Source organism: Euprymna scolopes, chromosome 2, assembly GCF_053919585.1.
Source record: "Euprymna scolopes isolate OS-2025 chromosome 2, ASM5391958v1, whole genome shotgun sequence".
In the NCBI taxonomy this organism is placed as follows: domain Eukaryota; kingdom Metazoa; phylum Mollusca; class Cephalopoda; order Sepiida; family Sepiolidae; genus Euprymna; species Euprymna scolopes.
Genome location: NC_136483.1, coordinates 15,583,608 through 15,600,152, shown reverse-complemented (window position 1 = coordinate 15,600,152; position 16,545 = coordinate 15,583,608). Strand labels below are relative to the sequence as shown.

General features: G+C 33.2%; 1 protein-coding gene across 1 annotated transcript in view; it reads right to left on the bottom strand.

Moving 5' to 3' along the window:
- Nucleotides 1-16,545, bottom strand: part of LOC145289007 (replication termination factor 2-like) — a 56,311-nt gene that overhangs the window by 11,522 nt on the left and 28,244 nt on the right. Inside the window, exons 3-4 of the mRNA XM_080136375.1 lie at nt 13,406-13,496; nt 7,694-7,830 (exon numbers count right to left, since the gene is read on the bottom strand). Coding sequence (XP_079992501.1) covers nt 7,694-7,830; nt 13,406-13,496 — 228 coding nt within the window. The remainder of the gene's footprint in view (nt 1-7,693; nt 7,831-13,405; nt 13,497-16,545) is intronic.

Genomic DNA, 16,545 nt, shown 5'->3' with positions numbered 1-16,545 from the left:
CAAAGAATTTTCAAATATTTAAAATATTTTCAGGAAGCAACTGAAATACACACCATCACATCACAGATTGATTCCATGAAATCATTCAGCACAAATTTGAACGTCTCATGTGAAGTTTAAAGTTTTAATCTGATATGACTTAGCAGAAGAAAAAATATTGAGTAAAATATTGTGTTGCATATTCCTTGGTAGTAATGTACTTGAAAGTAAAATGTAGAGATAGTTCTGTAATTGTTTATCTTGAATGATTGATGGCCGATGATCATATGAAAAGTTGATAGATAAGTGGTTAGCTATAGGAGAGATTAAAAATGTTTAAATAAATCCAGTTATTGCCAGAATTTCAGCTACGCACACATTATGTAAGGTGTGATTTCCTTAGAAATAGGTTGTAAAAGGCTACATTACTTTTATGAAGATAGTTCAGAAATAATAGTTAAGAAATTGAATTTTCATTTTGCTAAATAAAATTTAGTTTAAAGTCATTTGAATCACCTTTTTTAGCCTTCCAAGACATAACAAATGCAAATTTTTTAGCCTTCCAAGACATAACAAATGCAAATTTTTTAGCCTTCCAAGACATAACAAATGCAAATTTTTTAGCCTTCCAAGACATAACAAATGCATAACAACTGAATCAAATAGTAAAACATGCAGTACAATACACACGAATGGAAAAGTGAAAAATCACCAACATTTTGTTGTTATTTCAAGACTTCTTCAGGATGATCGATTTGAAAAAATAAAATACAAGTATAATATTTGAAAATATTTAGTGCATTTGTGATGTGAAAATGCTTTTGTTCTTTTTTTAAATTAAAATTCAAAATGTACATTTTTTTTCAAACGACACAAGCTTCTAGCATTCAGAAAACGTGGTGTGAACGAAAAGAATGTTTTAAAATTGCACATTTTTGGAATTCTAACAAGTATGTATCATTTGAAAAAAATAAATAAAATTATTCATTTCATGTCATGATTGCATTATACATTTTGAATTCTAATGGCTAGGATTCCTTAAAAAAAATGAAAAAAAACCCATTTTTTTCTCATCACAAATGCATGAAACATTTTTAAATATTGTACATGTATTTTTTATTTTTCAAACCAATCTTGAAAGAAAAATGAAACATTAATGAAAATATAAATAATTTGGGTTTTTCTTTTTCCATCACACACACACACACACACAATTGAATATGAAATTGTTTTTTTTATAAAACTCAAGAATATAACTAAAATAATTTTAATCTGCACCAAAAAATATTGCCATCATCAAAAGTAGAACCTCTCAAAAATCTATCTCTATCTCTACTATTATATAAAAGTTTGTGTGTGTTCCTTCCTCATAAGTTCCGAAACATCTAAGCCTATCTTTTGCAAATTTCACACAAAGGTAATTTATATATCTGGCAGTGTTCTTATATGTTTTGTATAGAAATTCATCCGATAAGAATCAAAAATTGAAAAAATCCGATCTTAAAAAAAGTCTTTCTCTCTTATAAATAAAAAAGAATTTTTACAGGGGAATATTTTACATTACACTGGCCAAGGGAAATAATAAATTCACAACAAATCATTTTTTCTTAAAAAAACAGATTTATTGGTTGGCTGAATAAATAATGTTTGTTAGTTTAATTAATAACCTTAGTTAATTGTGAAGTAAATAACATGAACTACTAAATACATTTATAAATAAATAAGTAAATAAAACTACTAAATACATTTATGCGATTTTTGGAATATGATATCTTTGTTCTGTGACAGGTACGTATATCATAAAGATTTTTTGGTATTTTCTTTGTTTTTTTTTTTTAATTAGGTTGAATTCTGAATAAGGATCAAACTTTGTAGCACAAAACAGCATGCACTATATTGACCTTAGAAATCTTATATCACCAAGAACACAACAGTTAACTGGACCTGTTGACTAAAGGAAGAGTCTATCAGACATCTGTACGCAGCATGATGATGTATGGAAATGAAACCTAGTCAAGAAGAGTTGAGGACATGCGTTGCATGGAGACTGTTGGTTCTAATTAATTACATTTGTTAAGTTAATTAAAAACTCTAGTTAATTGTGAATTAAATGCTCTTTAATTCATTGTTCTTCATTTGTGGAAGGTATCAATGATAGCATTACAAGTTGATTTTTTTCTTTTTAGATAATTATTTTATCAACTTGCATGAAAAGAACTATGTAAAAGATGCTTATAACTGTTTGAATTATGCAAATACTATCAGTAGTTCAAAAGTTATGAGAATTTTAAATGCCAAAATTTAGGCTTTTCCCTGGATATTTTTCTTTAGAAAACGTGGGCTAAATTACGGACCTCAACATTTCAAGAAATTCGGTAATTTCGCCACCATTTATTTATTTTTCAAGTTATTCTCATGAAACTTGGTACTCTTATGGAAAATTGTGTGCTCTTTCTAATTATACAGTAAAATCTGATGTATCTCTTTACCATAAGCCATGAATTATAAATTCAGATGTACAAATTTAAATTCTTTTTTAAACTGGCGCATGGTATCATACACTGGGTGTTTATTCATGAACAAAACTAAGTATTATAGTGATATTTAAATATAGCTTTATTGAGAATAGGCATTTTCCTGCCTCCCCACCAAAGGAGAGCTTAATCTGGGTGTAGCCATTGAATGCCTAAAGAGCATTCATGGCCGGTATTTACTATTCCCTTCAAAGAAAAAAAAAATTGAGTAGATATGAATTAATCTCAGAAATAAATCAAAGAAAAGTTTTCATATAGATTTTGGATTTCTGTAAAAGATGGAAATTCATGAACAACTTGACGATTTGAAAATCACCCCTTCTCAGGTACATGCTATTATAAAAAACCTGGACACCTCAAAAGCATGTGGACCAGATCTCATCCCGGCTGTGCTATTAAAAAAATGCTCTGCCGAGGTTGCTCCAGTTCTGTCCAAACTTTACAATAAATGCCTTAACGAATCTTGTTTTCCCGACTGCTGGAAAACCGCCTCTGTGGTACCAGTCTTCAAGAATTCTGGTGAAAGAACTGACCTACTAAATTATCGCCCCATTAGCCTCCTCCCGCTTTTCGCCAAAATATTTGAGTCTTTAGTTAATCAAGCCCTAGTCCAGCACCTACCAGCTGCTAAACTCCTGACTGACAAACAATATGGATTCAGGCAAGCCCGTTCAACAGCAGATATCTTAACTGTAGTTTCTGAACGTATATACCGTTCATTGGGCAAAAAAGGGGAGGGTAGAGCGGTAGCCCTTGATATATCTAAGGCTTTTGACAGGGTATGGCACGATGATCTTCTAAGGAAAATTAGATCATATGGAATCACTGGAAGAATTCATAATGTAATTAAATCCTTCTTAAGTAATAGAAAAATCAAAGTTGTCCTCGACGGACATACATCCAAACAATATGACATAAATGCGCCAGTACCTCAGGGGTCTATCCTTGGACCTCTATTATTCCTGATATTCATAAACGACCTCCCTGATAATATTGTTTCGGAGATGGGTATATTTGCCGATGACACCACTCTCTATAACAGATATGAGGGGAAAACAAATGAACACATATCCAAAGAAATGGCAGAAACACAAGAGGATGACCTCCAATCCGTAGTGGAATGGGGACAAAAATGGTTGGTCACATTCAATGCTGCTAAGATTAAGCTTGTTTCCTTCAATAATTACAAGAAACCTTCTCTACCACCAATAGCAATGGCCAAGAACACATTGCCTGAACGTACTTCTTTTAAACTCCTCGGCCTAACGTTTACAGGGAATATAAACTGGAATAGATACATTGAGAGCATTGCCAAGGCTGCTCCAAGGAAGGTTGGCTCCCTCTACCATGCTAGAAAACTACTTACGCCTGCCAGTATCCTATACCTCTATAAGGCAACCATTCGCCCATGTATGGAGTACTGTTGTCACATCTGGGCTGGTGCATCTGCTGCTTGTCTCTCGCTCCTGGACAGGGTTCAAAAAAGAGTTGCCAACCTGATAGGTCCTGAACTGTCATCTAGGCTTAAACCTCTGTCCCATCGACGAGATGTTGCATCCCTCTGCCTGTTCTACAAATACTTTAATGGTGAATGCTCTGACAAACTGCAAACACCTGTACCTCCCCGACGTAACTACCCCCGACAAACCCGACAAGCTACTAAGTCTCATCCCTTTACAGTAGAGATCCCTAGGTGCAAGAAAGCCTTTTACTCCAATAGTTTCTTCCCCAGAACTGCGGGTCTTTGGAACTCCCTTTCGGGATTCTGCTTTCCCAACTGCAATGATATGCAGAAGTTCAAGTGTAATGTTAACAAACATCTTTCTACTCTTCTCCCTTCATAATGACCCCGCTAATTAATTCCCTAATAGTAGCCCCCTGCTTCAAAGTGGCACTGTGCCTTGTTTGGGGTGAAAATTGAATAAAAAAAAAAAAAATAAAAAAATTCCCATAGTCGACAAGAACTTATGCATTTTGGGACCAGTCCAATTTTCAATTTTGTAAATCCTCTCTATCTGGCCCAAAATATACCCCTATTTTTTGAGATGCAACCATAAATCGTATTCTACGTGAATCCTTGATGTAGTTTTCACAGTACCAGGATACTAGGAATCCTGATAAGCAACAACTTTATATTCACCAGTTGATGATAATTTTCGTCATTTCTATTCTGTTGTTTTACTGAAAATTCAACTATGTAAACTAAGAAATAAAATGGTAATTTTTTTTTACCTTGTTTCCACCTTAACATTCAAAATGATTACTTATTTAGGTTTTAGGGTATGCTGAAAACAAATATCGCATTTAAATTTTCTGCAAATAAGTAGTTTTCTGGATATTAAGCAATGTCATTTCTTATGTTATCGCTGGTGGCCATCTTGGCACAAACCTAACCCCGAGAAACTATGAACAAATGCACGTACCAAGATGGCCACTAGCAATAACATTAGAAATAACATTGTTTAATATCCGGAAAGCTACTTATTTGCGGAAAATTTAAATGCAATATTCGTTTTCAGCATACCTGAAAACCTTCAGAGATTGGTTGGTTGTTTTTGTTTTACGACATATCAACTCTTTTTAGGTCATTTAATGCCGAATCCAGTGATTTTGAAGAAAAAGTTTTGATAGAATATTTGTTTTTGTTTTTTTCAAGTCAGTTTCTATTTAACCCATAGTTGGGACCCTAACACGTACTACCACTCTAGGTCAGAGTGGACCTGGGAGCAATGGCAAGGCCTCACCATCGGATATAGTTTAAGATCATATTCAGGACCACCTTCAGAGGTAGTCATTTTAAAGAAAAATGTTAAGGTGGAAACAAGGTAAAAATTTACAAAATGCATCACAATGAAATTCTTTATCGAACCATCTAATTATTATTATTATTATTATTTAGATATCTTTAGTTAAAAAAAAAAAAAAAAAAAAAAAAAAACGGGTTTGTTTTACAGATTTGAAAAAATGGTTTCACAATATATTTTATTTAATTGTTAGTACAGAATAGTTAACAAAACACCCTTCCTTCCCCATGTTAAGAATGGGTTTCTAAATAATAATGTTATTACTTCAGCATGGTAGTATAAGTGCACAAATACCTTTTACTTGTTATTTGTTTTTTTTTTGCTTGCTTGTTTTTTTAACACTAAAAACAAACGCATGTACTTAGTACATTTTGTTGTTTTTTTTTAACGCTTTTAATACATGTGTACTACAAGCGTTAAAAACAACAAAATAGTATTGTTTGGAAATCAAATTTGAAAAACTTGATAATAATTTTTTTAAATTGACAAATCCAAAATAAAAAAATGAAACTTTTTTCTGCTTTCGTTTTGAAAGCAGAAAAAACAGTTTTCTATTTTTAAGAGAATACAAACTCGTTAATAGCGCATAGCTAACCATCGCTGTCATCATTTCCCTTTAAGCGATTTGAACTTTTATAAAAGATAACATTCTAAAGAAATTTCCACACAATTAATAATTATCAAATATTTACATATACATGAAAATAATTCTGAAACTGTTATCTATATGAAAATGGATGATATATATACCGATTTATCTTATCAATTTTTAAATATTCTTCGTCAACTTTGCTCAGTCGTAACTTCGCTTCCTGTGGTCGTAAAAATAAAAATCAAACACCAGTAGAGATGGACTTCTTTGTTTATATAACCTGTAAAATTTCAGCCATATCCAATCAAATTTAACTCTGTGCATATGTATCCAAACGTTACGTATGAAATGTAAACATTGAAAAAACTGTCCCCTTTCCGTTGTCGTCATTTTTTACCATTCTTTTCATTTTGAACTTGGAACATAAAAACATTGAACACATAAAAGAAAAATAAATTAACATCATTGGAATGCTTATTCTATTCTCTTTTCAGCAATGTAATTCTTTTAAAAATTGACCCAAAAATAAAAAAGATATGACTTGTTGAAACACATTAGGTATGTAATATTGCCGATGTCAACGAAAATACAGCATACGCTTGTAATGCTATCAATGATAACAAAGAAACAAATGAATTAACAACGTAACATTTTATCAGCATACACAGAGATGCAAAGAAACGTGTCTATTTATATTTTACATTTGTACACGAAGAAGGTATAGCCCAAAGAGAAAGAATACTTCGCATTATGTGTCCTTTCAGACAAAAAAAACAATCAAAGGGAGATAATCCAAAGTCTTTAATCTAAAGTTCATGTGATCAATTAAAGGACAGAAAGACAACCGTAAGCTGCTTATATCACTGACAAAAAACGGTCAAAGGGGGATAACACTACAATATCTCAACATCCACAAACGTTGATATCTAACATTATTATGATCTAGAGATATAGCTCAGGGGTAGAGCATTTGACTACAGATTGAATGATCACCTGTTCAAACCCAGATGTACCTCACCATTTTATTTTAATTTTTTTTTTATTAATGAGTTCAATTTACGATAAAAGAAGAGATACTATTTAAAATCACCACAAATCATTTCTTTGTTTGCATATTTTAAAATTAAACATTAATCAGAAGTGAATTTCCCAGACCATTCATCATGAAACCCACATATCAGTTAACGTAATATTGTAAACAAACACAGATGGAATTTGATGAATGACATTATCATCATCTTATTTTAAATTATTCCTCGTAATATATAATAATCAATAGAGGATTGTTTCTATAATAATACATACGCAATCTTCATAAATTAAAGTATCATGTTTAAGCGTATTGTATGACTGGGCAACGCCGGGTGTCCAGTTGAGTCAAATAAATGTGGAAAAAAAAAACAATCGCATATCTTGAAACAAGACACTAAAATAAGTATCAAATGTTGTTTTTATTTGCTTGAGAAACTTTTAAAATTGATTTAAAGAAAATGTAATTATTACTTGCATTGTCAGGCTGATTAAGATCATTTCTGATCAGTGCAGTTTCGGGCAGTACAGAACATAAACAATTAATCAAAAAGAACTGAAATGATTCCATACATTAAGACTTTTTGCCACTGATAAGAAATGTCCAGGGGAGGTAACTCTCAGAAAAGTCCTATTTCTTATATAAACACATATACTTGTCACATTTCTTATATTCACCTTCAAGGCTTAAAAACTGAAATTAAGAACATCCATGAAATGGAATATAATCAATAATAACCTGTGTTTTTCCTTACCTAAACATGCCATTCATTTCAACACCAACAACAGGACAAATGTAATTGGAAGTCAACGTATCAATGTAAGCATCTCCTTTTTCGGCTTTGGATCGTCTTTCACTTGGGTTCAATGTTAGCTTAAGTTCTTTTAAGTCCTACAACAAAAGAAGAGAACTACGTTAATATATGCAGGGTTCAGTTTATATGCAAACAATATTACACAAGCTTTTTATGAGAAAAAAATTGAACAATTTCCAATGATTATTGAAAAACTAAGATTGTAGAAGTGGACCTGATCTCATCCCGGCTGTGCTATTAAAAAAATGCTCCGCCGAAGTAGCTCCAGTTCTCTCCAAACTTTACAACAAATGCCTTAATGAATCTTGCTTTCCGGACTGCTGGAAAACTGCTTCTGTGATACCAATTTTCAAGAATTCTGGCGAAAGAACTGACCCAGTAAATTATCGCCCCATTAGCCTCCTCCCATTTTTCACCAAAATATTTGAGTCCATAATTAAGCAAGCTCTAGTCCATCACCTTACAGATGCTAAACTTCTGACTGACCAACAATATGGATTTAGGCAAGCCTGTTCCACAGCAGATATCCTAACTGTAATCTCTGAACATATATACCACTCACTGGACAAAGCCGAGGAGGGCGGATCAGTAGCTCTAGATATATCTAAGGCTTTTGACAGGGTATATGGCATGAAGGTCTTCTCAGGAAATTCAGATCATACGGTATCACTGGATGAATACTTAACATAATTAAATCCTTAGATAAGAAAAAAATCCAGGTTGTCCTCGACGTTCATACATCAAAACAATGATAATATAAATGCGGGAGTTCCCCAGGGGTCGATCCTTGGACCTCTATTATTCCTAATATTCATAAATGACCTCCCCGGCAAAATTGCCTCTGAGATGGGCATATATGCTGATGACACCACGCTCTATAACAGGCACGACAGGACAACAAATGAACACATACCTAAGGAAATGGCAGAAACACTAGAAGATGACCTCCAATCTGTAGTAGAATAGGGACAAAAATGGATGGTCACATTCAATGCTGCCAAGACTAAACTTGTTTCCTTCAATAATTACAAGAAACCTTCTCTACCACCAATAGCAATGGCCAAGGATTCATTATCTAAAAGTACTTCTTTTAAACTTCTCGGCCTAACGTTCACAAGAAACATGAGTTGGAACAATTACATTGCCAGGACTGCTGCAAATAAGATAGGCTCTCTCTACCGTGCTAGAAAGCTACTAACACCCGAAAGTATCCTGTACCTATATAAGGCCACCATTCGCTCATATATGAAGTATTGTTGTCATATTTGGGCTGGCGCATCTGCTACTAGTCTTTCACTCCTAGACAAGGTTCAAAAGAGAGTCGCCAACCTAATAGGTCCTGAACTGTCATCTAAGCTGAAGCCTCTGTCCCACCGACGAAATGTTGCGTCCCTCTGCTTGTTCTATAAGTATTTTAATGGTGAATACTCTGACAAACTGCAAGCACTTGTGCCCCCCACAATGTAAATACGCTCAACAAATCCGACAAGTAGCTAAATCCCACCCCTACACAGTGGAGATCCCTAGCTTTCTACTCTAGTAGTTTCTTCCCCAGAACCGCTAGACTTTGGAATTCCATTCCGGGTCCCTGCTTCTCCAACTGTACTGACATGCAGAAGTTCAAGTGTAACATGAACCGACATCTTACTGCCCAACTCCTCACATAGTACTCCAATAGCTTATGTCCTTGATAGTAGCCCTCTACACCAAAGTGGCAATGTGCCTTGTTTGGGGTGAAAATGTAATTAAAACAAAAAAAAAAAAAAACTTGTTGATGATTAATTTCTTCATCTTTTGTTAACCAAAGGACATGTCAAAATATCCTACAGTCTACAGCACATAGTAAGACTTGTGTATTTTTCATGGCTAAAAAAGTACAGAAAACATAATCCCCCAACATAAATATCCTCGACAAACCCGACAAGCAGCAAAATCCCACCTCTACACAGTAAAGATTCCAAATGCCAGAAAGCCTTCTACTCTGATTGTTTCTCCCCTAGAACTGCTAAACTTTGAAATTCTCTTTTAGGTTCCTGCTTCTCTGACTGTACTGATATGCAGAAGTTCAAGTGTAATGTAAACAGACATCTTGCTGCTCAACTCCCTACATATATCCCTGCAAATTATGTCCCAGATATTAGCCCCCTACATCAAAGTGGCACTGTGCCTTGTTTGGGGTGAAAATGTAAAAAAAAACAAAAATCTGTCCTTAGATGAGTCTATGCCATATGAACATGAAATATATTTATTCACATTTCATCAAATGGATGATAATTAATTGCTAAAATTCTAAAGTCTATCCAAAATGGAGGAAACTATAATAATTTGGAGTGGGTAGGAATATAGAAAATCTACTTTTTATGGATTTTCTGTTTATAAATAGATATATTTGTTTGCACAAACACAAAATACATGCGTCACCGAAAAGTAGTGATGTACAGAAAAAAAAATATACCATTAGAATCATATTCAATTATTTACATTATATTTGCTTTTAATGCAAAATAACTAAAGTTGAAGTGCACAATATATGCATCCAGTGTGTGTGTGTGTGTGCGTGTGTATAAAATAAATGAAACCAATAATGATACTATTTTTAACAAAACAAACCTATCCAGATAGTAAAAGCTCAACATGATTAAGAGGAGCAATCCATAAATTAAATTAAAAGATAAGGAATGAAAGTTACATAGAATTTTATTGTATCATGAAATCAATAAAAAAGGAAGAGGAGAAAGAAAAACCTCTTTAGGCCATGGCATTATTTATATATACCCGGGTGTTTGGAGGTGTGTGTTGAGCAAAAAAAAAAAAAAAGCGGTAGTAGGAAGGCAGGCTCGAACCCGTGAAGGAGGAAAAGAAAGGGGAAAAAACCTGACGTCTTTGCTGTTACAACTACCGTCAAACCGGGAGTAACGTAGGTTTAAATTAAGGCTAGGCAATCGAAAAAAGGGGATGACTTTCAAAAATATTGGTGAAAAAAGCAACCCCTTCCTGTAGAAAAGTGCCCAGTTGAGGGTGAAGAAATTAATGTTTTTAGCCAATTTTTCGGTATTTGTTGTCTGAAGGGTCAAGCTTCAAACGATACTGATCTTGTGAAAATCCATTGCTTCTGTTGAAAGTTTTAGGCAGACATGCAAACATTCATACATTTATATATTGATAGCTCAAATTTTCAACCCAAACCGATTAAAAAGCTTGCCCTATCTCTGAATACCCTTTATGTAAAATTTCAAATGTTTAGACCAGAAATTGTCTGAGTAATTTAGTAGAGACTACAGAGGTCAAATTTTGTTTAACTTTGACCCTTATTATGACCCCTTAACATTTATTGTTTTGGGCTCAAATCAAGTTATTAAGTTAGATCCATGTCCAAGGAACCTATATCTAAAATTTCAATTGTTTAGACCCAAAATTGGCGGAGGAGTTTGGTAGAGTTCTCAAAGGTCAAATCGTTGAACTTTGACCCCTTAACAGCCAAATTTCTGGCCAAAAACGGATTACAAAGATTTTCCCAAATCTCAATACTCTGTATATCAAATTTCGAGTCTTTAGACTTAAAATTGACAAAGTTATTGTGTACACAGACAGACACGTTCACTTTTATATATAAATATATACATATATGCAGTTAAAACCAAAATTATTGGCACCCTTTCAATTTTTACGTTTTTGGAGAAAAAAAACATTTTTTCACTAATTATTTTTATTAAAGTGTTGATGAACATTTATAGCGACCATTTACAGATCTCCTGAAACACTTTTAGTTTATTATAAAATATTCAAAATAAATATTAATGATAACGAAAAACAGACAAATTCAAATTTATTGGCACCCTTTATCAATAGCCATTTACAAAGCCTTTGTTTTTAATAACAGCTTCCAGACGTTTTCTATACGACATTACTAAATTCCTACACACAGCAACAGGAATATTAAACCATTCTTCCTTGGTGATATTTTCTAATTCCCTCAGGTTTCTTGGTTTCCTTCTTTTAACGTTCACCTTCACTACAGCCCACAAGTTTTCCATTGGATTCAAGTCTGGACTTTGACTTGGCCACTTCAAGACGTTTATTTCATTATCCAAAAGCCATTAAGCATGTTTTGAATCATTGTCCTATTGGAAGACCCAGTTGGTTCCAAGACTAAGTAAAGGCTTCTGCAGAAGGTTTCAGATTTTCAGTCAATATTTTAATGTATTGATCTTGCCTCATGATGCCATCCACAGTGACAAGTTTTCCAGTGCCATTGGCCGAAAAGCAACCCCAAAACATACGGTTTCCTCAACCATACTTCACCGTAGGAACTGTATTCTTTGGGTTGAAGGCTTCTCCTTTCTTCCGTCACACAAACGACTCATCTTTGCTGCCAAAAAGTTCAATTTTAGTCTCATCTGACCATAAAACTGAACCCCAAAAAGTTGAATCCTTGTCAATAAACTCCCGTGCAAACTCTAAGTGGGCTTTAACATGTTTCTTGGAGAAGAGAGGAGTCTTCCTTGGTCGATACCCCTGAATCCCATGTGACTTTAGTGCCCTCCTCAATGTCGAAACAGAAATTTCAATACCTTGATCGCTCAATTGTTGGACTACTTTCTTACCAGAAGTTTTCGGGTCCTTTTCCACTTCTCGAATGACTAGTAATGCAGTTCTGGGAGAAAGTTTCTTTTTACAGCCTCGTCAAGTTTTGAATCGTATTGAAAACACCATACTTCTTGATAACGTTTCTCACTGTTGACACAGGAACTTCAAAACGCTTAGAAATGGATTTGTATCCACTACCTTTCATGTGTGCATCCACTATTTTCTGTCTAACATCGAAACTGTGTTCCTTAATTTTAGTCATCTTTGCAGTCTGGTGTTATTGATAAAGTGAAGGATTGACTACTGCACGTTATTTATAGAAGGCTTTGAAATGTTCTAGATGATGATGCAATACCCAAATCATAATAAACAAGTATTATTTTGCATAAAATATCGTGAATTCTATGATAAAGATTATTGGTGCCAATAAATTTAAATTCGTATTTTTTGTTATCATTAATAATATTTATTTTGAATATTTTATAATAAACTAAAAGTGTTTCAGGAGATCTGTAGATGGTCGATATAAATGTTCATCAACACTTTAATAAAAATAATTAGTGAAAAAATGTTTTCTTCTCCAAATGACGCAAAAATTGAAAGGGTGCCAATAATTTCGGCTTTAACTGTATATATATGCCCATAAATAAAGAAAATTACAGCATGATGACAAATATCAAATTTCACTTCAACTGCAGAGTTGGGACCATCTGAACTTTTTTCATTTATACTAATATATAAAAAGAAACTTATTTTTTATGCAATAGTAAATTAAATACTTTTAATATAACACAGAAACTAAAGAAGAAACATACATGACATCAAGGAAAATTAAAGGATAGTATCTCTCTTTTATTAATCAGGCAATGAAAAGTGGAGAAAGAAAATCAGCCTCTCATTTCCCTTGTTTACAAGATGGATGGAAACAAAGTTGTCGAAAGAATAGATTCTGATTCGTGTCTGGAAATTGTTCTCAAACTCATACAATGAAGAATCATGAAATCTCAAACCATATTGTGTGTTTCGGAATCTAAAAAAAGAAATGATTATAATTTTAATATTTACCTTAAGACCCTTCAAATGCTTGAAATTATCCGCTGATTCAAACTGGCTTCGATCAAGGAGAAATTCAAGTACAGATTCTTTGTTGTATAATCTGAAAATAATTGATTTTGAATGAACATGGCAGAATATTACAATAGAATCCATTTAAAAGTTAACATACTTTTAATTGAGTTGACATTTTTTTTACATTAAAATCATGTCAGTTAATTTTATTGGAAGGAATGCTTAAATTATTCATGATGCTTCAACATCAACTTGGATGAGGAAGTCGAGAAGTATATCAAAGAAAAGCAAAAACAATAAAGTGAGTTGAGAAAAGGTTTAATGAATATTTAGTGACGAAAATGACAGCAAGAAAAACAATCTAAAAAGCTAAGAAGAAAGCCGAGCAAACTCGATTTCCAGATATGAAGGATGATGAGAAGAATGAAGTATTCAAAATAGTCTTTTCAATTAGACTTTATCCCAACGTATTTGCCTTTGCCATATCCATTCTATCATTCTCATATAATTTCTCTTCATGCAATGTCTTTCTTAAACTTCTACTGATCAGGTTTTCCTTCCATACATTATCTCACTGTATATACATGCCTGATAGACTCTTCGAGTGGGCGACAGTGGTAATGCTATTTGCGTTAGCTATCACAGATGGCAAAGACAAATACAGATACTGTTAGGATAAAGTGTATTTGAAAAGACAAGAAAGATGCTTCAAAATGCTCGTATGAGAAATTCTTGAATATCGAGTTTTCATAGAATATAGAATCTGCACAACTAGTTTCTGTTCCAACTATAAGAGTTGAAAAAAATGGTACAAAAAGCTGTGAATAGGATGAGCAAGGGTAAGGCTGCAAGACCCTTAAACATTATTGAAGAAATGTTGATGCTGCAGTTGAAACAGGCATTGAAATAATCACAGACTTTACAAATCAGAGCATAAAAGAGGTATCCCTATCTTACCTTGATAGAGTTCAAAACCAGCTTCGCAACCTAGTAGATGATGCTGTTTCTCTTCCCTGCAACCTTTTTCCCACAGAAGAGACGTTGCGTGCATGTCTCTGTTCTATCTATGGCATGTGCTCGAGAGAACTCCAATCTATGGTTCCTCCTTGCCAAACGTTCACAAAAAAACACTCGACTAACTACAACCACTATATACGATTTTTCCCACTCTAATTATGCCCAAATCTAAACGTAGATTCCATAAACAAAACTTTTTCCCCAGAACTGCCCACCTGTGGAACACTGTTCCACTGGCCTGCTTTCTGGTTGAATACAACATGGTAGCCTTCAAATCCGATGTAAACAAGTTCTTGTTGAGCCGTCCTCATAAATAATCAAATTCTACCCAATTTACACCATTAATGATTACTACACTACCACCTTACATTCATTAACCATTATCCTCGAGTGGCCTTTGAGCCTTGATAAGCAATGATTCCTTTGTAAAAAAAGAAATTGATTTTATTACAGTTGTTAGAAAAAGCCTTTGCCAGAGTGTGAATACATGTTGTTTGATAAACTTTGCATAAATTACAGGCAAACAAGTGGTTGGTGAAGTTTGTTAAAACAATCTACAAAAATACGTTACATTAGAATTAACAGCACAATTAGCGACAGTTTTCATGTTAAAGTGGGAATACATCAGAGTTTGTTGCTTTTCATTTGTTTCTTAGAAATATTGTTCAAGACGTTTTGTACAGGATTGTCCAGAATAGATGTTGTACATTGACAAATTAGTGTTTGCCTGTGAAACAATGGATGACCTACTTGTTAGAGGAATGCTATAGAAAGCAACAATCTGTGAATGTTATCAAGACCAAAGTGATGATCAGTGGTTGAAAAGGGGAAATTCATTTTCAGATTCAGTTTGTGGAAAGAAGTTAGTTGAAACAATTACTTGTAAGCATTAGGTACAAAAGACGCACAGCGAAATTGCAGGTATGTTAAGGGATGATAACTATTTTGTGTACAACAATCGAAACAGACAAGAAATCAAATGTAGAAAAAGTATATTTAAATGATGAAGATACTGGGAGTCTTCAGAAGTTTTGTTACCTTGGTGATACTATTATCATACAGGGATGAGTTGGTGCTAGTGTGATTGCAACAGCTAGGGTTGGATGGAAAAAGTTCAGAGAACTTCTGCAATTGCTAACGAAAAGAGCATTATCACTGTCGACCACCCGAAGAGTCTATCAGGCATGTGTATACAGTGAGATGATGTATGGAAGGAAAACCTGATTAATAGAAGTTTAAGAAAGGCATTGCATGAAGAGAAATTATATGAGAATGATACATTGGATATACGCAATGTGTTAAAGTAGCAATACACATGAAAAAATTTAAATTACCTAAAAATCTCTTAATAAAAGCATACACAGAAAGAGCTTGATTTATGAAAGAATCATTTTAATTTTTTTAAATCCAACAAAAATAAGGAATTTATGACTATTTCTGTACAATAAAACCATATGTGTTTCATCAAATATTTTACACAAATTGTTCAGTGAAAATGTTATATCTTTGTTAAAAAACAAGATTAAATGGTAGAATTTGTCACATAAGTGTATTTTGGTGCAAGGAATCAAAATATCCGACTGAAAATCTCCAGAGTTTCCAAATAAGCAAATGTACATAAATATGCTGCAATGTTTTCTAAATACTATGTATCCTTGAAAAAAATAGAAGTTAGAATACTCAAACTTGAATTGTAATGCATTTTATGTACAAGCAACTTAAATTCTAATAAAGATTGTCTTAAGATGAATATATTGCAAGATTTTCCAAATATTGCATAAATTATTGATTCTGCACAAATTTAATGATTGGACGATTATGGCTAGAATTTTAAAAAACAAATTACTTTTACATGTGCAAATATTAGTAAATGAGAGTTTTTCAGTCTTTTACATACTTTTTTTTTTACATTTTCATTTTTATAATTGCCCAATTCAGTAAATTCACTCAGTAAAATAAATACATAACCTAATTTTTAACAATTGCATAACACTTTATATTGAAAATTATGGGTGATTCCACAAGAAAAAAATGTGTGAACACCCTGAAAAACTTTATAGAAAAAAGAAATACAAGCATTTGGAATATAGAACAGAGCATCAGTTTTGCTTATAAATTAA